Raw genomic sequence first — 26,406 nt, 5'->3', positions numbered from 1 at the left:
ACAATCAATTACAAAACCAAAATAACATATGAAGAGTTTAATTCAAGTTATGACACTAATTAATTTTTCTTAATGGTCTTGCGTTCCCCTTTACATCCTAACAGCATCAGCCTGTCTTCATGAGCTCTAGGTTTAACTTTAATTACCAGAGGTAACAGGTATCTTGAAAAGCAGCATTACTTTGCACACTTCTCTAGACAACGACCTTCCACAGCAAACTATTTTAGAAGGTCATTACACTTCTGAAATATTTGCTGAAATACCAAAACTATATAAAGGTCTTGGTAAATCAAAATCACATATGTACAGAGAAGCTATGGAACTCTAAGTCTCTGTCAACATTTACCTGCAAAAACGTTGTATCACTTATGCAATAAATGTATTTGCACAAGCTTTATAGGTAAATTAAAATGCAACCATTTTTAAGAATCTCTGTTCTAAATCTGCATATTTCCACCATTCCTCCTAATATCCGGCAAATATTTTCTTCTTAGCATTACCTTTTGCCACTTTTCCATCTGTTTTGTTACATAACCTCTTTCATTTAGATAAGAAAACCCCTTTGGGATGGACAGAAATCTGTAAAAAAAAATAAAAATCAGACAGTTAACACTGTAATTTAAACAACTCCAGATTATGAATTTGTTTCCACAGTGTGAAGTCAAACAGCATATTCAACATTTACCTTAGGAGTAGAAGCAAACCCTTGTCTCCAAGATGAGAAAGAGCTGGTTTCATTTGGATAAGGGCATGAAGATTGGCCTAAAATAATTAAGAACACATAAAGAGTATTTGAGCACAATTATAATTCTGAAAATGATCTGCAATAATTACAACACTCTGCCTGCAATGAAACAGCAAGTTTTTCACGAGTATCAAATACTAACTTAACCCTAGTATGATTAATTTTAGGTATCTTTTGTCATTAAATATAAATTATTTCGCAAGAAGTATAATGAATAAAATAAGTTGCATTTCATATTTAAATACAGGCATAATCCAGAAATCTATGTTTTATTGTAAGTAATATGCAGTAGTTTAACCAAAGTGGTCTTATAAGCGATTTTAAGTCCATCAATGACAATTCAGAAAGGAAACCATCAGTACCTTCTTGCCTATTTGTACTTTGCTACTAGGAAAGGGGGTGGGGAAGAGCTTAAGAGCAGCATACAAAAAAGAGGTTAAAAAGAGAAGGGATGCTCACCTTGTCTTCACACGCCTCATCTAGAATATCAAGTGCCTCAGAAGAAATAGTTTTATTTTTATCATGTAACTGGGTCACCAGTAACTCAATCCCCCAGTTGCTGAAGAACTCTACATTAGCTCTCAGCAATACTCTTAAGTGTTTTGTTGCATACAACCTGCAGCTCTGTAAAGTAAGGAAAATGTTTTCTTGAATGGAAGAAAAATAATTAACAAGGTTCAAGATTTATAACTTCTAAAAATACCTTTCAATTACTGCATTTTGCAGCAAGCAACTGGGGTGCATACCTTATCTATTAAAATTACAGTTCATTAGAGAGCTATTTATATTTTAGCAAACAGGAAAACTGAATCTAAGATCACAAGTAAATTGGTCATCATAAGTGTCCAATCCTATATCTTTTATTATTGTATTATTATGTCTTTTGAGGAAAATTTAGAAGCAATTAAAAAAATTATATTCAGTAGGGAGGCTTCATCTTTCAATGAATCATTCCTTCAACCTCAAGTATCTTCATTACTTTCAGAATCCACTCTATCCATAAGAATCATATTTTTGACAGTGTCAGAGAATATTCTCAATGTATGTCCTCCTCTTCCAAAATACAGTGAGACATTTAAAGCTAGTACTACATTTTTCAATCTTGTATCTATTCTAAAACACCGTTTGTCAGTTCAGAGAACAGAAACTCCATTTGAAGTAATGAACATTCTTTCCTAGCTGCATTTCAAATTCCTGTCATCTATCTCTCTGACATCAGTGATTGCTTGTCTAACGTTACCTCAAAAGTTGTTTCCTCTCCCAAATCCACGTAATTACATTTTTTATCCTCTTCCACCTTCTTTGATTCAGAAGAACACATCCCAATGCCTACTTTTGAACCAGCCCCTCATTCCAGCAGCTATAGCATCTACTTTGTTCCAACACAGACTAACCTCAATCATTATCAGAATAGTGTCTACTACAAGGCTAACATGCTTACTGCTGCTAGAAATACAGATTTCTGTTTGTGATAGCAATGTCTTCACAATTTACTTAAGGTGCCACTGACCTAAACAATCACATTACACTTAATTATACATATCAAGACTTTAGACCCCACCCAAGGTGAGAGAAAATTCTATTTGAAGGACTTAATTTCTTGAGCAAAAATACAATAACAGGGTATGGAGTTCACAACATATTTAAAAGCTACACTTGTAGGAGGTTCATTTCTCTGAATACAAAATTAAGAACCCTTTTCATATATAACAGCTTTAAAATTAAGTCATACACCTTGAATAATAAAATAAATGTGTAGAGGGCAGTAACAAAGGAATATAAGTTGAACTGAACTTACATCAGTAGCTGCTGTCAGGATTTTAGAAAGGATGACTCTTGCCAATCCATCTCTGCTATAATCCAGACTAGAAACAGTCAGTTTTAACAAGTGATCTTGGTTCTTCAAAGAACAAAGATTAAGAAGACTGGAAGGGGAGGAGGAAGGAAACAAAATTAGTATTTGAACCCATTTGAATCATCAATAACTTAAACTTAAGTACTCTGAATTATACTTTTATTACTTTAAATGCAATATACAGAGTATGTTCTTGTAAGAAACTGAGTAACTTTAAATTGTTACAACTATAAAGTCAAACAGGGATGAAATAATGCACTGAACTGCAAGGGGAAAACCTTAAACCAACATCTTTTATAATTGTCCTGTAAAAATTTTGTCAGCAAAATTAGCGATAATCAGTACCAAAACAAATGCTCATGAAGCTCTGTGAACAATTCTTCATTTTAAAACATTGTGTATAAAGGTTGACATTAAGTTAGTCCTATTAACTGTCTAGATTTTACTGTACATTACGTCTTCTAAAGCCAGTAAAAAGCTTGCTATCTAAAAATCAATAAAATCAACAATAAAAGATAAAAAGGAGTACATTAAAACACTTGCATTTTAACTTCAAGTTTTTTATATGTTGATAAACTAGTACTAGTCACCAGCCAATTTATTCCCAAAGGAACCTATGTTTGAACAAAATTTTGAGCTGCCGAACTCCACTCAAATATATGGGACTGAAGTTTTAAGTGCAACACACATTAACATTTCACAAATACTATGGTACTTTCCATTTTTTTCATGGTTTGTGTGTTTTTAGTTTTGTTTGTTTTTCTATTTCTCCATGCTGCATTTTTTAGTACCCTATAATGCTTCCTGATACTCATCTCTGTCACACAGGAGTGGATAGGAAAAAGTCAACTGTCTGTCACCTCTGTCTGCTTAGTAAAGACAGACTAGAAGATCTTAGAAAAAAAAATGGGGATCTCTACTTGTAACTACACCAAAATAACTTTAAAAGATTTCAGCTTTTTAGATGGTGGGCCTCACACTGTTTAGAATTTGCATAACTACTACACTGCAAGTACAACTCAAAGCAAATAAAAGCACTCACCACTGAAAAACATTACATTTTTCAAGCATTTTCACTCCATGAGGGTGACAAGATAAAGTACCAAAAAACAGAAAGTAGTGCTGGCTAAGGGTATTTAGTAACCCATTATTCTGAAGACTACGTTCAGGTTTCATGCCTGATGAAGAGTTCAGCCAAAGTACAATATCTTTAACCAATTCCTCCAGGTAACCTTGTCCATCCTAGCAAAATAAAGAGGAATAGCATTTGTTAGAAAAAGAAATGTGTTTCTTCTTTACTGAAACTCACTACTTTAAATTTCTTAAAATGTACAAACACAATACAGACACAAAACAGAAATACAGACTGGAAAACAATTCAGACTAAAGAATAAGTTTCAAGGCAAATAAAAGGAGCTAGCACGGAGACATCTTACGATTAATTCTCTCCAGGAAAAGGACAAAGTATTATTCAATGACATTTTCCTCTGACCTGAGGCATAAAAGTCTTTAGCACAAAAGAAGGAGCTCAAAAAGGAAGGTTATAGACAGCATGAATAATAAAAAAAATTCCTTCAAACTCTAAATTGCATTTAACAAAGCTGTATTTAATAAAACTTCTACATAAACATGGTCATCTTCCTCAACATTTCACAATGTATTTCTTAATTACACTGATGATTTTAGATTTAACACGAAAAATCTCAGAAGTATTTAGAAAAAACTAAGGTTTTTCCAGGTGGCATTCAACAAGACGACTCATTCTACTTCCAGTCTTATAGCTGAAAATTTCTTACCTCCTCTGATTCAAGAAGAAATTCAGTAAATTGACAACCCACAACAGTGAGCTGCTTCGCCTTGGCATAGTCCAGATCCAGGTTAGCATAGAGTTTACTGCTAGGCTTGTAAAAATAAAGCAATCTCCTTACAAACCTGTAGAAAGTAAAACAGAATTGGCTATTTTTCAGTATGATAAGGACAGTCTCACAACACAAAATTATGATAGAAAAAATGAGTTATACTTGGTTTCTTGGCAGTAAGTCTTAAAAATTTAATCAAAAGAGTAGCAGGTAACAGTAGTGACTATCCAGACACAATTTCAGAGATGCTGCCATACTGTGCATTACAAGGGGTTTTCTATACCATGGCCTACTATAAGCAAAGGAACTTAAAATCTCTGTGCTCTCAGAAGCTACATCTTCCTTCTCATTCTCATAATTTATTCTGCTGTAATTTATCCTGTGGCAAGTTTCAAAGACAGTATTATCTAGACTACCAAACAGCTTAAAAAATAAACTTGTGACCTGAGCTTTCTTCAGCTAATATAGTTACTGCTTCTGGGAAAAACACATCTTCATGTTCTGACAGGAAAAAGTCTCATTTATTCAGCAACCCTATTTCCAAATACCTCACTTAACCATTTCTGAAGCATAACACACTGATTGCTAACACACTCTCAGACTTTTTAAAATCACAGTAAGCAATGTAGCTTGAGTTTTGCACCACAAGAATAAGTCTTCAGCAAAGATCCTCCTTTCACAAATTCTTCAAAATATAAACACACATTTGTGCTTTAAAATAACACAAAATATTCCATCAGAAGGCAGATATGTCAGGTATTAAGAAAACTTAATTACAGAACTGCACTTGTACTTGAAAAAGCCAGTGTAATCCACTACACCTAACTCCAAACACAGGACCAATTACAAACAAAACCTGAAGACTTAATTAAGTTTTGTGAAATAAATGTATTTTATCCTGGGTTACTAGCAATAATATATACTGACACACACATTTATACACATATGTATACACTATGTGTGTATTTAAGCATGTGTGTTTATCAACATGTATGCACTCAGTTTTGGGGCCCCTCACTTCAGCAAGGACATTGAGGTGCTGGGCATGTCCAAAGAAGGGCAACAGAACTGGGGAAGGCTCTGGAGCACAAGTCCTGTGAGGAGCAGCTGAGGGAGCTGGGACTGTTTAGCCTGGAGAAGAGGAGACAGGGGAGACCTCAGTGTTCTTTACAACTCTGTGACAGGAGGCTGTACCCAGGCAGAGGTGGTCTCTCCTCCCAGGTTACAAGTGACAGAATGAGAGAAAAAGGCCTTTGGCTGCCCCAATGAAGTTTTGATTGGATATTAGGAAAAATTTCTGGACTAAATGGGAGGTCAGTCATTTGAACTGCCCAGGAAATTGCTGGAGAGGGATTGAAAGGACACATAGACATGGAACTTGGAAACACACTTTAGCAGTGAAAAATTGGACTCAATGATCTTTGAGATCTTTTTCATGATTCTGTGATCCTGTATTTATATATGTCTATGGAATGAAGGAATCTTTAAAAAAAATACTGGAATTTCATTTTTACTGTAAGACCATCACAACAACACTAACATTAAAAAGATCAGTTTATAGAAGGAAAAATAAATGGAATTTACACTTGAAAAACAAAGCAGTAGAATTTTTTTTTATCATCAGCAGTGAAACTAAAGAGCTTTGGGGCTTACTTACTTGTAATTAAACAGGAGCAACAGCATTTTTAAGCCATTAAGCTCCCAACTCTGCAGAAATTATCAAAGACCTACAGAAGCTTCACACCAATTCAATTCTAGATTTTCCCAATTTATTCAGAGTTAAATCACTGAGACACTGAACAATGCCTGAGTGCAGCACAAAACCATGCAACAGGAACACGGTCCCACATAGGTAGATTGAGGAGTGTGTGTTGGTATCACAGTCAGAACTGCAGACACTGCTTTAGAGAACCAATGTAAACCACCACATTTGGAAAATAATCCTTTACCCTAAAGAACAGACTGGCAAGTAACATTTCAGGAAACCCAGAAAAAAATACAAACATAAAATTAAGTCATGGTTATAATAACAATGCTGCTTATGCTGTAAATATGTCATCAAAGTACCTGACTATTTTTTTAGTAAAAATTTAAAGCAGAGCCATAAGAGCCTTTCAGCATATATTCTATCTTTTGGGTTTTTCCCCAGTTCAGGAAGCAGCTTTTCATGCTCACAAGTACTGACCTATTCTTCAAAATAATGCAATCTATTTCTGAAACACATGCTAAAAGGCACATCCAAGAACTAATTAGTAACACTATGACCACACAGGCACAGAAGTAATAAACATGTCTTACTGACAACAGACATGAAAGGAACCAGAGCTGTACTGGAGGCTTTTTGTTTGTTTGGTTGGCTTTTTTTCCAAATTACACATACTTCTTCTGCCATTAACAGCAGCTAGAAATAATTTCCTTTTGGTTATTGATGAAAGCTGTAGTGAAAACCTGTACAACTATGGACTTAACTTTGTAAAAATTTTCCAAGCTCTAACATAAACCACCTCTGACTGGTATATCTAGCAGTAACATTTCTAAGGTTTAAAATTAAATTTAGTATTTGCAAAGGTAGTATGATTCCAAAGGGACTAAATATATAAAGTACCTGCGCATAGAAAAGAAGCTTAAACACCTGTTTATTTAAAGCAAATACTGCAACTTAATTATCCCAATTTACACCTTAACTTCTTATCTAAAGATTAGGTTTTAGAAACGTGATACATCTAGGGAATATTTTATTGCAGTACTAAAAACTGATTTTCCAAATTTCTTTCTTAAAAGGAAGTCTACATAATTTTTACATACCTGTGCAACTGTTCATCTTTGTAGTTCCTTAGATTTATATTTGGCCACTAGAAAAAACAGCAAATATAGCATTATATGAAACTTGTACATCAGTCCTTGATTAGTCAGTAAAATTTACTTATTTCTATCAGTTGTATTTACTTAATAATTAGAAAGTTTTCTTGCACCTAATGTTACATCTTTAAAAAGACATGATTTTATTGAAAAGCCCACACTGTCTGCTTCAAGAATTGTTCAATTTTTTTCTACAGAAGGACAGGGAATGTTGATCACATGCTATATGTACAAGACCACAGTGTGAATGAAACAAAAAAAAAAACTACGAGAAGCTGATGAAACATAAACAATTTTGCTTAGTTTCTTTTCTGCAAATAACAAAAAAATTGATATGAATAACAGGGAAATAATTTTTGGCTGCTGTTTTGAATATTCATCAGATTTGGCTTAAAAGTAATCATTATTCTGTTACAGATCACTTAAATGCTGCTTATTAAAATGGTATTTAAACTCCCATGTTGATACTTTCTAAGATATATTAAGAAGGACCACATGAGAAATAATATTCTCTTTAGGACCTATTCTTTCTTCCCATTAGATTTTCCTCTGTTTTTAAAGCCATCTGTTGTCTCTATGGTTTCAGATTTCTTTCTGTTGCTACTAATGAGTATCTTCTTGTCAGGAATGGCAAAAAAAGTGAATCAAACATTCTTCTTTCCTATCTATGTGACACTCTTCTACATTTCCAGTTGGTGTTCCAGTATTAAGACACACACGGCACTAGTTAATGATTAGTAAAATTGACTACAGAAAGTAACAGTGCCAGATACAGATGAGGCTTACACTTTTGCTGCTCTTTTAGCAGCTTAGACAGCAAGCTGAGCAAGTGAAAAAGGCAGTAAGGCACCACCTGAGCTGCACACAATGTGGTGGTTAGAGAGCTGATGCTCCACAGATACAAGGCTGCAACAGACAAGGGGGAGGTGAGCAGCCAAATGAGGTAACAAATTTCAGACACCGGAATCTGGATCCTGCTCATTAGGGGACTAAAGACAACCACTCTGGTAATATTATCTCAGTTTATGCTGGTGTTACACAGGAACAGAAATGGTTAGAAGTAAGCCAGAAAACACACATACTTCTCATTCAGAAAGGAGTCCTCAGTTTTCAGACATTAGGAACTTTTTGACATGACACTAGAAAATACATTGCTAGGGGGGTTTGAGATGGCAGAGAAACTGGTTGTTTGACATAAATTTCAGTTTAAAAAAAACCCCAAAACACAGAGGTCAACTACATAAGGCTTCCACTGTTAAAATACTACACGGATTAACTAACAGTGAGATTCTGAAACAGTTTTCTGATAATATCTTTAAGAGGGAATCAAAGATAAAAATATCTACGACTAATAATAGTTATCTAGTAACCCAGTAAATCGTATTATGGTAGTAAAAAAGTCTGTAAACAGTGAAATCTGGTGGAGCAAAGCTACTGTCATATACATATTCAGGTTTTTATACCAGACAGATTCTTGCTCTTTCAACTTTATCGGTCCCTGAAAAAAAGGCACAGAAATATTTAGTTTCTTTTCTTTTTCTCAAAAAAACAACATAGTCTTGATTATGACTGTCACCAATACGCCTCTTTTGTACTTTCACCAGCTTTGTAACAACACAGTAAAGAAGACAGTAAGAGAATGCTACTCAGCTCAATGATGGCTTTGATGCACAGAATGACATTTTGGAACAATTTTGGTTTGAAGATTATATTAAGTATTTAGAAAGTTTTCTTAGTCAAGCAAAGTATATTTTCTGCTTACAAAAAGAGGTAGTATCTTAAAATCTGTGCATTAAATATATTTAAGACATATAAATATATTTAAAACAATGCCCATCACCCCATTAGTTATTTCCTTTATGATATAAAAAGAAATTAATTCTGTAATGAAATCAATGCTACAGAAGTTATTTGCATTAGTTCAAAACATTTAATGAAGTTTTCATACCGGGTTCAGTCTACGCATCTGAAGTTTGATCTAGAACCCACCTCCTGCTATAACCTTCAGCTCACATTACTTAAAAAAAATCTGCTATGAATCTAAACATCTCTGAAGTCTGAAGCATTAGCAGCTTTGAAGACAATATATCTAATTCTATAAAGTCGATTTTTATACAAATAAAGACATAAAAATTTAATACATGCTTCTTAGGAAAACTCTGATTTTAACTATCATGCATTTTTTAATATAGTTTAAAGGTTGTATACAAAGACACTACAGCAGCACTGACTAAACCCAGGAGATTATAATTTCCTGAAATAAAACAAATTATTAGATGTACTCTGGAATGAATATTAGAAAGCCAAAGCTCACACATGAAACAGACTTTTTCTCCAACATATTATCATGGCCTTTGTAAGCTCACCTTCAGTATAGTCCCTATTAAATTCCAATTCCAGTCGAGGTTCTCTTTGTGATTGAGAACTTGGCTGTCTCGAAGATTCATGATGAGTGCTTCCTCTGTATCCTGGAATACAGACATGTAAAATTACAACAGGTTTCCCTGCATCATCTTTTTCAGTCTTGCCACATGAAATACTTACTGCTCATGTAAAAATCATTTAAGTGCTGTGTTTCATAGTAATATGCATTTGAAGGTAAATTGTATCGTTACAGCACTGTATTAAGAATCCAAAAGTAAGAAATCACAACCGGTCACAAAAAACATTAAAATTACTGGAATTTCATTCCTCAATTTAGTATTCTCAAGTACCCGCAGGACAAATGAGAAAAAAAATACTACATAGAATCACACAAATGATTCTGAATTACACTGAGTGAAGCTTGAGGTCTCCATAACACAGGGTCAAATTCAGGTTTGAAAGTGAATTATCATAATACCTTTAAAATAAAGATGTCTTTCTGCACACGGTACTGATCCCTTTTCTGGTGTGTTGAGATTGCTTTCTGAATAATATGATCTAAATGAAGGCTGTAAGGTTTAGGGCCTCTTTTCTTCATCTCGTGAAAACGTTTTAAGCAGTTGAGTGCTGCACTTGCTCGCCTAATAGAAAAAAGAAATATTATAATTAATATTTGGCAACTGTTACCAGACTAAAGAGGACCACCACCTCCTGAGTAAAAAGTTCAAGAAAGAACTAACCAACAATTCTGAAACAGAGAAAATTATTTTCTTGAGACACATTTTTATACATTCACAAGTCTCATCAAAATTATACAGAAAATATCTTTTGGAGCACTGAAATATCTTTTGGAGCACTGAAATATTAACCTTACTGATAAATTTTCTTCTGCTCTGCAAGTACTGGTGTCTGCCACAGTTCAGAGAGGATATTGGAAAGTTTAAAGTTGATTTCTATTGTGAGATATCACAGTAGATCAACATCCTGCAGTGAAGTTGGTAGTTGAGAGCGCTAGCGTCAACTTAGAGTAACAAAGTGTCTCTTACCATTTTCATACCCATCCCAACTCCCTGCAAGGGTGGCAGGAGTATCAATAGTACACTTCCTGCTCTTATATCTAAACAGTTCAGCAACAGCATGTTTCTGTTTTCTGGGAAAGGATAGGGAGTAACTTGCATGACAGCTGACAAGGGTAAAACCAGTTAATTACAAAACAATGGCAGCAGAAAAAACCCTGCCTACTGAGCAAATAAAAATAAGGAAGTCTAAAAAAGAGAAGTTAAGTCTATCTTCCCCATACACAAAAATTGTCGTAGTGAAGGAGAGTGCTTTTATTTTATTTTCACACAAGTACCTTTGGATTTGGTCACTTAGTGTTACAGATTAAATTTAAATAAGATTACAGTTTTTCAGACTATAAAACAGTGCAGAGTGCTGACCAATGCCAAAATCCTAAAAAAATACAAAAAAACACTACTTCTAAAAAAAACACTTTCTTTCAACATGAACGGGAATTCTTACTATTCTATCAGGTGTGTCCAGAAATGCTAACAAGGACAACAATTCCAGGTAATGTATAAGCATCTGTCTTCTGCTCTTTATCCTTTTTTTCACCCCACCATTTTGGCCATATAAAATATTCTCTCCTGAAATTTCAGATATGCCTTTTTTGAAAACTAATGCTGTCACTGCATAGCAAAGTCTTCCACTGCCATATAAGAAACCTCCAAAACTAAAAAACAGAAGAGCACTACACTCTTAGGAAATACTCTACAAGCAGCATTTATCATTTCACACTAGCAGTTTAGAAAAATGCTGTAGTTTGTCACTGACAACAAAATGAAAGACAGAACATTATATTATTTATCAGAATACTGATCTGACAAGACAGATCAGAAATGGCAAGAGCGCTTAATAAATACATTTTTACAAGTGAAAGAAACCTCAACACACTCATTTTGTCTTCTACAAAGAAAACCAACTAAGAACACAAAGTTGAAGAAATACATATTAAAGACATGTGAATTTATAAAACTGACTTCTTCCATTAGGAAGTTTCAGCTGTGTAAAATACAGAGAAGACAGCATTTTGTGACAGAACTTTATGCTTTCAAATGTAACATATAATTCTTACTGTCTTTTCTCTTTCATGATGTCAAAGGATGCTGCCATATTCATCAGTGTTGGTAAGCAGTGCAAGTGATGGCTATGAGAATGAGGAAGAATTGTGTTTGCCTACAAAAAAACCCAACAAAAGACCAGTTAGAATAACTTTCTACAACGATTTCATCCATCTTTTTCGGATTAACATTTCAAGAATCTACCACTTCTCACAAGATTTTCAGGAATTTCTGACAACAAAATTACATTCCGCTTAATGTCAGAGCGTAATTACCCACACCATTTTGAATTAGTGATGTAACAAATCAACCTAAATTACACCAGCAAGTAACTTGAAACAATTTCAGAATTTTATAATACATATTGTTTCCACCGGCATTTAAGTTGCAATATGCAAAAACTTGCAAAGCATGAGATGTGCCTATGTCATGTACAAAAAGTTCTAAAAAACCCTATAATCAGAAATCCAATTAAAGCTGGTGATTTCTACTAAAGCACTACCGCAGAAAACCCCGATTTATTAACATAACATTTTAAGTTACTAGACATTTACCTGCTTTTAATAAACATATGTAGTTCTGCAAATATTTTTAGAAACTGAAGAACATGAAGATAAAGAGAATACTTACATTTCCAAACACTAAATAAACAGATAAGTATTTTTTCAGTTTTTGAGAAACAGTAGCCATATCTGATTAACAGATTATCCTTCAAAAAATCAAAAAATACCTGTGCTTTACAGCATACTCCAGGGTGAGTTAAGAATCACACCCACTCAAAAGTACTCAGGAAACCAGAAAAATAGGATATAATATTATAAAAAATGTAGCACTGTAGTATTTATGAAAACAGTATCATCATCTCAGTACAAGATTAGTTTAAGAGGGAGAAGATACTGTAAGAGCTGTCTTAGGTCCACAGAAGTGGAATGAAGCTGAAGCTTCCCTGCAGCAGGAGGACTCCACCAAGATGGAGTTGCCTGAATGAGAAACACAGAGTACCAAAAGCACATGAATCTGAGTATGAATAAATTTTCATCTGTCTCCCCTGTGAGGCACAAAGCTAAAGACACTTGGTCAGAGGCCTACTGACCATCATTCTAAGAAAAGCAAAAATTAGTAATGGTCCTTTTCCCAAACACAGTTACTGATGGGAGTGTTTGCAGGATTCCAGCTTAAAAATACAACTGCTGCTATGGCATGAAAGTGAGAGTCAGACCTACAGATAGCCTTGGAGCAGAATCCCTAGCAGAGTCTTCCTATTGAATTATACAGGTTTCAATCTATGAAGTGCCAGAAGATATAATGTGAAATTAATCCACTATTCGTATGAAAATGACACGTTTCAAGCTTGGGATAAAAAATTAATGCTATAATAGCAAATATCTATATACAAGTAGTTACATAAAGTGGTATTTACCATGTGCAGAAGTTCTCCCAAAAGGATAGTTGCTCTGACAGATACATGGTCATCACTGCTTGTGATCACTTCAACCAGACCCTTCAGAATGCAAAAAAATATTACAACATTTAATATATAACATCTTACTTGAACTCTTGCAGGAAAAACGTAGCAAGCATCTATTAAAACTGAAAAGTCATTAGTTACCTCTAGAAGTCCATTGGTAATAAAAGCAGAAAGCACTAAAGCCAAGTAATTATCCATGAGATCAGGCCTAAAGAGAAAAAAAGTATGCAAACAGTTTAGAAAGTACATTTCTTATTGTTTCTGCAAGAAAACAATAAATGTTTTGTCCACACTGCCACAAAACAAAATAAGAAGAATGGTTTACACTAAGTTAAGTTCATTAAATCCTCACCTTGACCTGGCTCGATGGGGTAAAACAGTTTTAGCCTCAGCAGCTACAAAGCCATCAGAAAGTCTCCAGCAGTCCTGAAACCTGCCTGGATCTAGAACAAGAAAATATGGACAATGGTAACTATAAGCTTAGGTTTTACAGTATTATTAGAATGGCAGTCAATATTTACATATTGACTGCCATTCTAATAATACTGTAAAATAATCCTTGCCTGAAAATATTGTTTCAGGTGGTTTCAAATTACAGAAAATTTTGTCAGATGGGATCTCTAACAGGTCATCTAATCCACAGTCCTGAACAAAAAGCAAGGGTACCTTGAAAGCTAAGACAAAGATTGTATCTAAGTGTCAACAAAAACATGTGATATTTCCAATTCATAAACATATTAAACATGGTATTTCCAATTCATAAACATATTAAAGATGTTTAAGAGAAAATACCATTAGCACCTAAAATGTTACAAGATACATCCATATATGACTAGGAAGTTTGCAACAAAGAATTATTTATTTACTTATAAATTAAAAAAAGCAGTGACTTCTCTTGCGTTTACAAAAGAGTAATTCTAAAGGTAAAATACTAACAGTTAAATTTAAAGACACAAAAAAGCACACACTTCCCCTCAAAAAAGCAGAAGTCTAAGGACAATGGGGACAGCTAACAGATAGACAACATATAGAAAAGAATGACTAATAACTTGCCTCCAGTATTCACTAACACATCCACAATTCTGAATACTCCTAACAGTTCAAAGAATTCTGATCTGCAGTGCTGACCCTACAGTCTTTTGTGTTAATGCCTACCCATGCTGATCTTTCACCAAACTTATAACACTTAAGAGGTGATAAAGAATTTCATACAGGAGTTCAGAGCACCCAATACATTCAGCGATAAAACAAAGGCAATTTACAGTACATAGGTGATGACACCAAGGGTTTCAAATTTGTATAGGAGTGTAATAGACAGAATTCTTATGTGAATTGTTTTAAATACTTACCAACACTGAGAAGTGCCTCGATAAATTCTTCTGCAATAACAGGGAGAGGAAGGCGAAATATATCGTAGAGAACTTCAAGCAGACCTCGCTACCAAAGAAAACATAACACAACGGAAATTTTACATACTTACAAAATTGTCCCTGTTTTCACTATTAATAATGACCTTAAGATTTCTAGAGTGCTAACACTGATGCATTTGTCGCAGTGTTTTTTTTTTCACAAACAGAACTAAACTGGAGAAGAGAGGATGGGACTTTTTTGCTTTTGAATTGCCCCTTATTGTCATTATGAATGCTATTGCAGTTCAGGCTACTTGGACTGCAGATTTTTAGAACAGTTACATCTGGAACCATCAACTTTTTTCTAGTAAGTTTAATTTGTGAAGAAACATTTTTTTTTTAACCTGGAATTCAACTATGATTATTATGTTTTAAACTTGTGACTGCAGCTACTGTAAACTTGCTTTGATTTGTGACCAGAGTAAAAACTTATTTATGAACTTTTTTCTCCTCCATTTTGTCACATATACATGGTATGCTTCCCAGTTTCATAGGAATTTTATAACAGAATTACAGACTTGAACTTTGGGAGTTAAATAAACTTAAGGACAGCTGTCTCATAACTGGAGTATTTATTTAAACCATTTAATTGTTTAAAAGTTGAGAATAACTTAATTTAAATATGAAGTATTATTCCCACATCAGTACTAAATATTCACCACCTACCCGGATTTCCATATTTGGTATACAGAGTACCCCAATAAGAGACTGAATCCCAGAATTTCCCGGTTTGCACAGGCTGATAATACCTAGAAAACATTAAATATAACAATATTCCCTCATCAGCAAAAGAAAGGACAAGTACACATGAAAAAAAATTACTAATCACAAACATATTCACCTTCATAATATCACCTCCTTCCCAGTCAACAATACTTAACCAAACTTCCTAATCACAACTTTAAAACCTCATTAAAAAATTGTGCTATTCTCATCCTTCCTACAGTGAACAGTACTCAAAGTTACCTGTGGAAAAAACACATGCATGGAAGAAATGACAAAAAGACAAAACTGTCTCTAATGAGTAACTCTTAAGCCTGAAAGGTTTTCATCATCTGAGCAGAACTGTAAGGTATTTCAGTCAAAAGTTGTATCTTACCCTAACAAATCAATTAATTTCCCTTTAGTCTCAGTAGAATTCTAACAGCTGTTAGATCTAAGTGCCTGAGTTCAGGAAGATGCAGTAATACACCTATCAGAAACTGTTTTCTGAAAGTTTCAAAGTCATCACATGCTTCCTCTTCAAGTATGTGAGAACACACAAGAAACTCGAAAGATACCTGGATATTAAAATTAAGCTTAGCAATCATTGTCAGAACTTAAAAATAACAGAAACAGTGTCACAAAACAGCTTAAGTATAGCCTGGAAAAATTACACTCAAAATTTTGGTAAATGTTTATATTAACTGATTTAAATCTGCAAGATGGTGTCTTGACAAAAAAAAAAAAAGGCAATTCCTGAGGCAGTACCTTCATCTCACATATTGTAATATCACAGAGAAAGGATTTAGTAAAATGAAAAAAAATACTTTTTTGATTTAGAAATATCTTCTACATGAAAAATTGCTATGTCCATTTCCAATTTCTCTTCAGCTTTTGCAAAAGAAGGTAAAGTATTTCCCAATATCTCTTAACATAGACAAAAAGACTTCATTTACAGTGGCAAAACCATCTCAAATGCAAGTTCTTATGATATTATGTTATTTTAAACATCCTTTCACACACTAGATTTCAAGAAAGACCACGAAGATGTAATTTATAAGGCATTTTACAAAGGAGGGGAAAAGCAGTGCCTTCTCAGAAGTCTATAGAAGAACACTATGCATTGCATCCTCCAACTTTACAGTATCAAAACAGATATTAAATAGCATTGTAGGAAGGTATTGACAGAAATGAGACATATCAAATGAGATAGATCCTGTGTCATTTATAATAAAAAGTAAAATTACACTTCCAATCACCCAATTTCAAACAAATCTTACCTGCCCATGATCGAAATGCTGCCACTATTCCCATTTTACTAGCTAGGAATCGTGCTTCTCTGTCCTCTCTGCCGTTGAAACAACAAATATCACAATGCAAGTAATAATTACAAAACAAACAGTACTACAGAATTATTATTAAAAGGTAGTTAACTGAGATGGGGTACAAAATTTAGAGTAAAAGAAATATTTTATGTATGCATATATGTGCACATATGTATTTACACAACGTATATACACACAGAAAAGGTTTAGAATTTTTCATCATTGTTACTTTTTCTCTTCTAGGGGAGTTTCCACAGGAGGAAACAATCTCTGTTGCTTCTTGTCCTCCCACCTTACACCACCATGAAGGGCCCTGGCTATATCCTCTTGAAAGCATTTTCATAGGTAGTAAAAAGGCTGCTATTCAGCAGAGGGTGTGCCTCAATACTCTCCTCCCTAGGCTAAAAAGGCCTTTTGAATCTTAAATTCTTAACAGTATTTTAGAGAACTGCACTCTGGTCTACGAAATTCAACTTCTAGAAATTTAATATGTGGAAGGAAGTACAGCTCAATTCCAATGTTATGAACATAACTGATGGCACAAGTAGAAGGACTAATACTTACTTGAGTTGTCCTTCTGCTGTGTCTGGATTATGCCTGTAGTGAAAATCTGTGTAAGGGGCTAAAATTCGCTAAACAAAAGAAAGACACGCATTATTTTCACATGAAAATACAGTTAAATCACTACTGCCCTTTTTTCAGTCCCACTCCAAACTACTGTATTATTTCTGCTTCATAAGTCTCAGACTTTTAGCCTAAAACATTTTAGCTTTTAGACACTGTGCACCAACACACAGGAAATCTGAGACAAAACTAAAACATTTAAATGAGTAATAGGGTGTTTAATTTCTGTCACTAAACAAATAGAACTGCACTCACCTCTAATTCTACATCTGCTCGCACATACTGTCGAGTCTTTGGATGATTAATGAGGTGCAAAACTGTAGTTATCAGAGCCTCATTTATTCGGCTTAGCTGACAGTCAATGACGTTTTTCAAGATGGTACTTAAACCACCCCGAAGAGCCACGACCTCAGGATTCTGAAGTGCTAGATAAAGGAAAACAAGTAATTTTGGCCAGTGATCTAAGATAAAACATTGCATGGTATATGACAAACTCGTCATCTCTAGTATGGGTATCTCATTTATCCTGAACAGCGCTGAGGCACATGTAAAGCTTTTTTTGCTTTTACCAGCTGATACTGGTAATGAATGGTGATTTTTGGATTCATTTAACATACACAAAAATACTGGTCACTCAGTCTCCAATTGGGCCATTTCCCAACTTAACTCCCAAACAAGTTTCCATAGAGTAGTTACTGGATTTACCCATGAAGAGTTTTCATGCTTCACTGAACCAACATAGGTAAAATATTTATACTGTAATAAGAGTAACATTTTGTCTATTTCTTTAAAACAGAAGCTTTAATCCTGAAAACAAATTACTGAATTATTTCCCACTGATTGATTTTGAAAACCTTTAAAAATCAGCCAAATGAAAGTTTAGGGAGTTAGTATAAACCACTGTCCTGATAACTACAGTATTCACCTCAAAATTTTTTTAAAATGAGGATATTTTGTAGTTCTCTGAACTCTTCTAAATTTGTCAGCATCTTGTGTATGGAAATCCCTCTATTTCAAATCCATTACTTTATTAAACTCCCACTGCAGTAGAGAAATGTTTTTAAGGCAAATCAAAAACTGTCAAGTTCTGAAGGAAAAGATGAAAACCTGAAAAGTTTGCCTATGATATATAAATAGCTTTTAAGTAATTTTGGTTTATATCATACAAATAACTAAAATCCATGAAACTGTTGATAGGAACACTTAACATCTAGTTCCTTATTAAACAAGTACTGTGAATGACAACCATGTCAAAACTGAACACTAATTAAGAAAAATTATCTTACCTAGTTCACAGATAATGGCTATACATGCTCGAACCATTCTGTCTCTTTCTTGAAGACCATCATTTCCAACTGCTATCAAAGAATTAGTAATAGAACTGGGGAACAATGAAGCATTCACAGTGATCATCTGCCAAAAAGGAAAGAAAAAGCCTTCTGGTTTCTTTACATTTCTCTAAATACACTTACATATTCACTGGTATTCTGTTACCTTCATACAGTTACACAGACCAGCCCGCCTATTACATGGCTGTATCTGTTGAATCTTCACAACTATTTGTTTTGCTCTTGAAATTTTTTCAATTTCAGTTTGTTTGTCAATTTACTTTACCATTCTCTTTGTGCTTCAGTTTTTTATTTTTATATTTTATCTTAATAAAAAAGAATTTAAAACATGTTTTTTGCAGTGAGAATTAAGACTACCTTCATCATAGGTTTTTTTCCCCCAAAAATACCTTTATTGACAACATTATCCAATGATACAGAGTCGACTACAAATTCATCTACCATTAAGGATATTTTGCAGAAATGTCTACAGACATTGCAGAAATGACTACAGACAGTCTCAACTGTTAGTTTGGGATACTCAGAATTCACATCACATTAAGGAGCAAGACAAGCTAAAGAAAACCATTCCTGAACAACCAATACCACCAACTCTTCACTGTCCCCCAAGTGAGCCTTTGATTACAAAGGCTGATCAACTGCTTGTTCAAATTTTTTCAATTTGGGAAAATTAAATACACATGTCCTTCCATAACAAGATCACTAAACAGATGTATTACTAAGGAGGAAGCAGGTTTTTGTCTGACTGCCTAAAAAGGGAACAGTGCAATGTTTTATAGCCCACTCAGCCATATCACCTTTTTTTCTCCTCTAATAAATAAAAATGAGACATAAAAAATACTCAATATCCATCAAACACCTAAAAAATTATGGCTAGTTTCCCATGCTTTTGCTTATCATCTTTTTTGTTTTCAACAAAACCAGGCATATCTTTGTAATTATTCCAAAACCATTTTGTCCTATATCCATTTTACATCTCCCTTTGATGCGTTGTAGGTATTCATGCAAAGACGATCAGTTTTTTACCTTTTTTTCAAGAGATGTTAAATGAGAGGGGGTCAACAATTACGACCAAAATATTTTTTGGAAGAGTTTTAACAAATCTATCTTTAAATACATGTTTTTGAGAAGCTTCTTGTTATACATAATTTTAATGCCAACAAAACAGGAAGCTTTAAGATAGGACTTTAAAGAAAAAACAAATTCTCTCCCACCCACACAGTCTTTCACTTTTACACTGGGAAGAAGAAAAAAGAATGAGCAATAGAATAGGTGCACCAATCCACTCTAGAAACTACAACTTGTTTGCTACTGATACTGAAATGGTACTTCCTGTGAGGACAGAAGCTGCTCTGCTTCACTGTCTTCTTTGCTTTGAAGACAAGAGAAGGAAAGGTAGTTCTTGTAGCACTCAATTTTTAAACATATCAATAGAATAAACCATTTTCTAAATTTACTTTGTATCTGTTCTAGGTATTAAAATGCAGTTCTAAAGACCAAGGACAGGTAAAGGAAAGCTACTTACAAGTAGCTACAATGAAATAAGTAACAGAGATTATGAATGTGGTCTTTTAAGACTCCTTTAGAAAAGAGGAAGAAAGAACATGGCTCATATTGCATCTAACCCTGACTTCTGCTTTTAGAAGAAAACACCCAGACTATTATACTTAAAAGAAATGTGTTATTGACTTCCATCAGAAAAAGGCTTCCAGAAGTAACCTAATGCCATCCTTTTCATGGCTGAATATATTACTAAATTGTAAGACTTTTACCTGTAAATGTAGAGCTGATAACAGTCAAAACAGGCAATAAGCACTCAGCCTTCAAAAACTATTTGACATCAAGTATAAAAATTCAGATTTTTTTTAAATCTGCCTACAGCATTTAAACCTAAGATTTTTAAAACAAAGTTTACAATTGCCTTTTCTAAATTCATAAAGAAATATTACTATTTTATATTTTGTTGTTCTTCTCTATGAAAAGAAAGAAAAGAGGTTTTAATTTTAATGTATGCAATTCTCACAGACAGTTTTACTACCTAAGATGAGGTTAAAGAGCCACATCTTTAAACCGAAAACAATAGCTCTGTGATACTGGAAAAACCCAATTCTTTTTCACAGTTAATAATCTTCTGAACAAGTTTGTTAGCTTTTTTTCATTTTATTCTTCCCTTTTAGTCCTTTATATAATCTTTTAGAAATCCTGACATCAAATCACTAAATCTGAGACATTGAGGGAGATGAAGAAAGAGGTAGAAAAAGGGCAAGAGCAGGGTAATCAAAAGACAGTGTGAAAACACAGAACATGCTATTCAGGAAGCACAGTATTCCTTGTGAGAGAATTTCTTGAGTACTGACTGCTCTATGCCAATGCATGCTTAACTGTTGTGGCCTAGACAGCACATGAGAAAGCTAACTTTAGTGATAACTTTAACTGCAAACTTTAGTGGTAGCAGACTGGGTGGCTTTTTGTTGGTCTGACACTGTCGTTTAAGAAAACAATGTTATAGGTAAGTAGCAAAAGATGCTAGAAAAGGCTCTCCAGCAACACAGTTCTTCTCAGCATCAAGGAACCACAAGTATGGCTGCACAGCCTATGCATTTGATGCACACACCTGGTACACACCAATACTCTTGCTCCATGATGGAGGAAAAAACCCACCAAGGGTCAGCTGTATGATTTCTTTGATGTTTCTCTTTGACCACCATTTTTTTTCATTTCAAGCTAATGAATTTGTTTTTCTCGCTGTCTCTTCTTTCATGCAAGACAAAAGTTTTTGCTCAAGTAGAAAATGTTTAAAAAAGCCCAGAAATAATGAAGACAAATTTCTGACCCAAATAAAACCAATTATGGATGTGCTTCCATCTTCTGATGAGTCTACACTGAAGCTCTTCTTTCAAAGTAGATTCACAAAAAACTTTTATAATAAAAGTGCAACTTCCTCAAGGAACTGCTCCTTTATCCTGAGGCTTTTCTGGTTTTGGCTTGTTTGGGTTTGGAGGCAGCTGTCTTTAATATTTAAAACTCTCTTTTTTGGCACAATTGTTAATCAAGTACATTGTATCTTCTATGAGACAGAAAATATATTTAGATAGATTTAAAACACAAAAAAAGGATTTAACACAGACAGTACTTCTGGGGAGCCATTCTTCAACTACTATAAACTTTACTCCCATCTTCGGTAGTTTCTATACAAATATGAGAACAATAAAGAACAACAAAGTCCAGCATAAATGCAGAATATTATGTTTCCTGAATACATGTGGTACCTCTATATGCCAATTTCTCTAGGGTGAACTTGGAAATGCAGCTACCATACTTTTAAATCTCACGTTCATTGGTGCACAGTACAGTAACCATCACAGACTAAACATCTTTCATTGAGTATCTGAGACAAAATCCTGTGGATAGCATCAACTGCCACAAACAAAGCAGTAAGACTATAAGCATTCCTTGAATGACCACTTAAGTGACAATTTGTCTCAATTCTTCCATGGCAGAAAATCTCCCAATCTCTGACTCACAGATGCTTAAACAAACTACACAATGAAGTAGTCATAATTTCAATATTGAAACTTAATGTTGTTTTCATGCCCTTGCATTCACTCTTTGATAAGTGAATTTGGGAAATCTTTGATTTCCCAAATCTTGACCAGTAAGCACGATTTTTCTAGCACACTAGAGATTCTAAATGGTAAAATTGTAAAATCAAAACAACTCTCTTTACTACATTCTTCTGTCTTTTAAATCATCAGCTATATTACATGATAAAGGTAAAGCAAGGTATTAGAGACTCTGAAAAAGCACTGTTGATGGAGACAACCAGGAGTCAGAACAACTGAGTGGCACAGCAGATACAACCATAGGAGATTTTACCTTTCTGACTAATCGAAGTGCTTGTGTTCTTTCTACTTCATTACTCTGCTGTATGTCAATGCACCTAAAGTAAGTTAAAAAAAACATATTTTGTAACTTTCACCTTAACTGTTAATAACTCATCTTAATATTTATGCATACAGATACAAAAGAAAAATAATTGACTTGTGGTTTAAAAACTACACTTTTCAGCAAATGTACTCATTATGATACATCAGTTAGGTTTGGTTTATATTTTCTCTGCTATTTTCATTACAATTAAGTCACTAAAATGTTCTCAAAGATAAAATGGCTAAGCATAATGCTTCAATGCTATTTTTCAAGCTAGCTGCATTTGTCATTTGCAAATGAGACCACACCAAGTATTTCTAATGTTTCACATCAACACACCTTGAGTGTTTCAGAGTTTGAGATAAGAAAAGTCCTTTTGCTCCAAAAAAGTTGAACAGCACAATAAAATCACATGTGTATATTTATAAACAGAAATTTACACACATCTGTGCCAGCATATTAAATAAAAAATTTCATTAGAAGAAGCATTAGAAATGCTATTATTTACATCTGTTCATCATGCTAATTGTATTACATCACTGTTGGTTTGCCCTTTGTTATTTTTCTGTTGCATCATTGATTATATTTAGACTACAAATTCTTGGATATCAAGTATTATAGCAATGTGATAATACAAATTATCAAACAATTCCCAAAAAAAAAACTTAAGACATGAAAAATATTAATATTTCAACCGCATTAATTAAAAGTTAATGGCATTTATGACTAAAAGTAGAAATTATCTGGATTACTTTTAATGTATCATATATTTAGACAGCATTTTATTTGGATTAGCTGGTGTGATGAAATATTCTGTTGAAGAAAAATGTATTTTATAAAACTACTCACTAAAAACATAAGAAAATATGGAAACACTTCTCTCCTGTATCAACCATGAAAAGGCAAGTGATTTAGAACTTTACAATTTGCAACAAGAAGAAAGAGAAAAATTACCTGGCTATCAAATAATCCACTTTCAACTTTAGCACCTTCTGAAGAATACTGGAGTCTCGAATAAGATAGCGAAGGGCTCGCAATCCTGCTGCTCGCACCTCTTTTGCTTCATTTAGTAAAGCTAACCTCAGACTACAATGAAGAAAACAAGAGGGACAAACAACTATTAGGCAGCAAGTAGACTTCACCATCTGACATGCAGCTGGTACTCACTCATTTAAGACAAAAAGTATTATTTTTAAAAATAAATGTTCTGAACTAATTTTCTGACTTTCAGGTCTTCTCATGTGCAATCTAGAAGGCAAGCCCTCATCCCGATCAGCAGAGGTAGACAATATATTAATCTTGAAAAGCCACAAATTAATTTTTCCCCCAAATAACAGCTTGTACCTCCATAAAATGACATAGAATGAAAACCTGTACACAAGTTATTTGACAAAACAGCTGAGCATAATATTAGTCCCAGAAAATTAAGAGGCAGAATAAGGTAGGTAAGAAGAAATGCGATATGGAAAAACCTCTAGAAATTGAATTAGAAAGCATGAGGTGGTAGCACACTGTCCTTTTGAAGGCCCTCAAGATATTTATCCCTCTTCCTCAACAACATGCATGGTGGGGTGGGAATCCTCAACCTCCCAATAACACTTTCTAATAAGATTTTTCACTGGACATCTAAGAACATCAATATTACAGCCACTGAGACTGAATTTCTACCTCTAAAAAGGTTTGGGGGTTTTTTCCCTTATTCTAGGGTTGTCCTATATGGTAATCAGCTACTCCAAGGCAAAAAATCTTCAGAGTCTTTTGGTGAATACCTGGCCAGGGTAAGTCACTGTAACAGGAGCCTACTCTCAGGTGATACCTAGACAAAGTAGGCTGCCATATCATTTGCAAAAAAGATGGACTGATTATTACTTTCAGCACCAAAGAGGAAATTGTTTCAAGACCATCTTTCCTGTAATATGAATATGCTACCCACAATGCCTTGGATGCAGCCCACAAAATAGACAGAAATTCCACTAAAAAGTATATATATAGGACATGTTAGTAGCAAGGCAAGTAGTGCTTCATGGACATATACAGACCAGTACAACATAAAATACTGATCTTTAAATCTTGACTCTGTATCAAGAGTATGCTCTGTATTTTGTAGATGTACATTTCTATTAGAAGTGCTTTCTACAACTACTGAAATACTTAGAGGTACTTTTACATCTCTGAGGAATATAATGAAGAAATCTACACTTCTGACTTGGAGGGTTTGTCTCTGTTTGCCTAAAAGTGAGTAATATATTTCTGATTTACTCATTAAAATATTTGCAGGTTGTATACATGCATTATGAAGCTTCAAACATATTATAAATACAAAATACTAGTTCAGAAGTACAAATGAAGTTTATTTAATTGCACCAAAACAACTGAAATTCCCTATGATTGCATAGTGCTCTTTAGTACTTACCATATAATGATGCTGTCATAGGTAAAACCTAACTTTTCTTCAGCATGGCCAGTATTACAAAGAAGCTGAAAATAACAGAAAATACTTATTATTTATGGATCTCCAAAAACAACCATGAAAAATCACAGATTTTGGGAAATGCTTTCAAAAAAACCTGAGGAATTTAATTTGTAGCAAGGGAGAGAATACCAGCTTCAGACTTCCCTGAGAATTTCTGCTGTCCGTATTGTGTTCCTATACACACCAGATACGGAGACTCACCGGTGGATTTTCATACCAAAAAAAGGTTGCATGGTTCTGTAAGCTGTGTACTGGTCGGTCCATTTTACAGCACCAGATTGCTAGCTGGCAACTGGTAATTTGAGCAGAGAGCAAAAATGACTGAAGTCAAAGCACATCTGCAGGGGCTTAGGTAAGAGTTTTGAAAAAAAGACTGACAGTGATGGTCCACTGTCATGTTTTGTCACAGCAGCACAGAAATACAAAAAAATCAGAAGGCATTACCAAGTGTCCTGTAACTGACATTTAGTCTTGGCCTGCCACCCATTCTATAGAATTTGTACCTCTGAAAAATCAGAGCAAAGTTTGAATTTATGCACACAAAAAGACAGCTGTAAACTGCCACAAATTGGATACTTCAGCCATATCTAGTCATTGTGAAGAAAATTTACAAGCACAGTTTTAAAGCCCAAAACCATGCTTTTAAAAGGAGCAACCTAGGTTGCCAATGTTTTAGCCTCTTGAGGAAAGGAAAACAATCTCTTCTGTAAGAGATGATTCTGTTCTTTTCAAGAACAGCTAAGAAATTCCTAGTAATCTCACTTACTATCCCCGGCTAAAATTATAAAATATTATCATGTCCAAATCCCAAAGCACTTTTCTAAGCACTTCCAAAAACTTAAGTGACTAATACTGATTGCAATAGCTTTGCACTTTGTCCTCTGTTTTCAAAACAGGCATGTGTTCAGTTCTAAGTCTGCACAGTATTAAGTTTCTCCTAGTGAGGAATTCAGGAAGTATTTGTGCTAACTAGTCATTACCTCTGCTCTGAAAATACTGTGATATATCAAACCCTGTGACACATTCTTTATGTGTATTTACTGCTAACAATAAGAAATTTATAATAAACAACACAAACAGCCAAATCAAGGCTACTATAATTTAAAGTATTTAGTGTGTTCCATGCTTCAGTTCTACTGTTCACCTCCATCTGAAAAAATGATATACTGACAGAAACTCCTCTTTTAAGTAAACCAACAAGTAGAAATTGATTCAGTGATCTCATTATGTCTTACAAAATTGTCTTTCAAGAAAAAAACTTAGTGATAATGCTGAAATTTATGAGAGATTATTAATGAGAGATTATTAAATTGGCCTGGATCAGTTC

At 34.1% G+C, this 26,406-nt stretch overlaps 1 protein-coding gene across 2 annotated transcripts in view; it reads right to left on the bottom strand.

Annotated features, from left to right (window-relative positions):
* RICTOR (RPTOR independent companion of MTOR complex 2) overlaps positions 1-26,406 on the bottom strand; it is a 74,335-nt gene that overhangs the window by 22,497 nt on the left and 25,432 nt on the right. For both annotated transcript variants that reach the window (XM_059873837.1, XM_059873838.1), the window contains 22 exons: positions 25,020-25,084; positions 23,561-23,692; positions 22,556-22,619; positions 18,617-18,743; positions 17,586-17,755; positions 17,271-17,338; positions 16,662-16,729; positions 15,346-15,428; positions 14,620-14,707; positions 13,623-13,713; positions 13,412-13,478; positions 13,223-13,303; positions 11,817-11,917; positions 10,161-10,323; positions 9,685-9,786; positions 7,265-7,311; positions 4,397-4,532; positions 3,643-3,842; positions 2,544-2,670; positions 1,205-1,369; positions 686-762; positions 501-579 (listed from right to left, as the gene is read on the bottom strand). In XM_059873837.1, the coding sequence (XP_059729820.1) occupies positions 501-579; positions 686-762; positions 1,205-1,369; positions 2,544-2,670; positions 3,643-3,842; positions 4,397-4,532; positions 7,265-7,311; positions 9,685-9,786; positions 10,161-10,323; positions 11,817-11,917; positions 13,223-13,303; positions 13,412-13,478; positions 13,623-13,713; positions 14,620-14,707; positions 15,346-15,428; positions 16,662-16,729; positions 17,271-17,338; positions 17,586-17,755; positions 18,617-18,743; positions 22,556-22,619; positions 23,561-23,692; positions 25,020-25,084 (2,301 nt within the window). The remainder of the gene's footprint in view (positions 1-500; positions 580-685; positions 763-1,204; positions 1,370-2,543; positions 2,671-3,642; positions 3,843-4,396; positions 4,533-7,264; positions 7,312-9,684; positions 9,787-10,160; positions 10,324-11,816; positions 11,918-13,222; positions 13,304-13,411; positions 13,479-13,622; positions 13,714-14,619; positions 14,708-15,345; positions 15,429-16,661; positions 16,730-17,270; positions 17,339-17,585; positions 17,756-18,616; positions 18,744-22,555; positions 22,620-23,560; positions 23,693-25,019; positions 25,085-26,406) is intronic.

Source organism: Haemorhous mexicanus, chromosome Z (assembly GCF_027477595.1).
Source record: "Haemorhous mexicanus isolate bHaeMex1 chromosome Z, bHaeMex1.pri, whole genome shotgun sequence".
Taxonomy (NCBI): domain Eukaryota; kingdom Metazoa; phylum Chordata; class Aves; order Passeriformes; family Fringillidae; genus Haemorhous; species Haemorhous mexicanus.
Note: the sequence above shows the minus strand (reverse complement) of the source record. Positions and strands in the feature narration are given on the sequence as shown.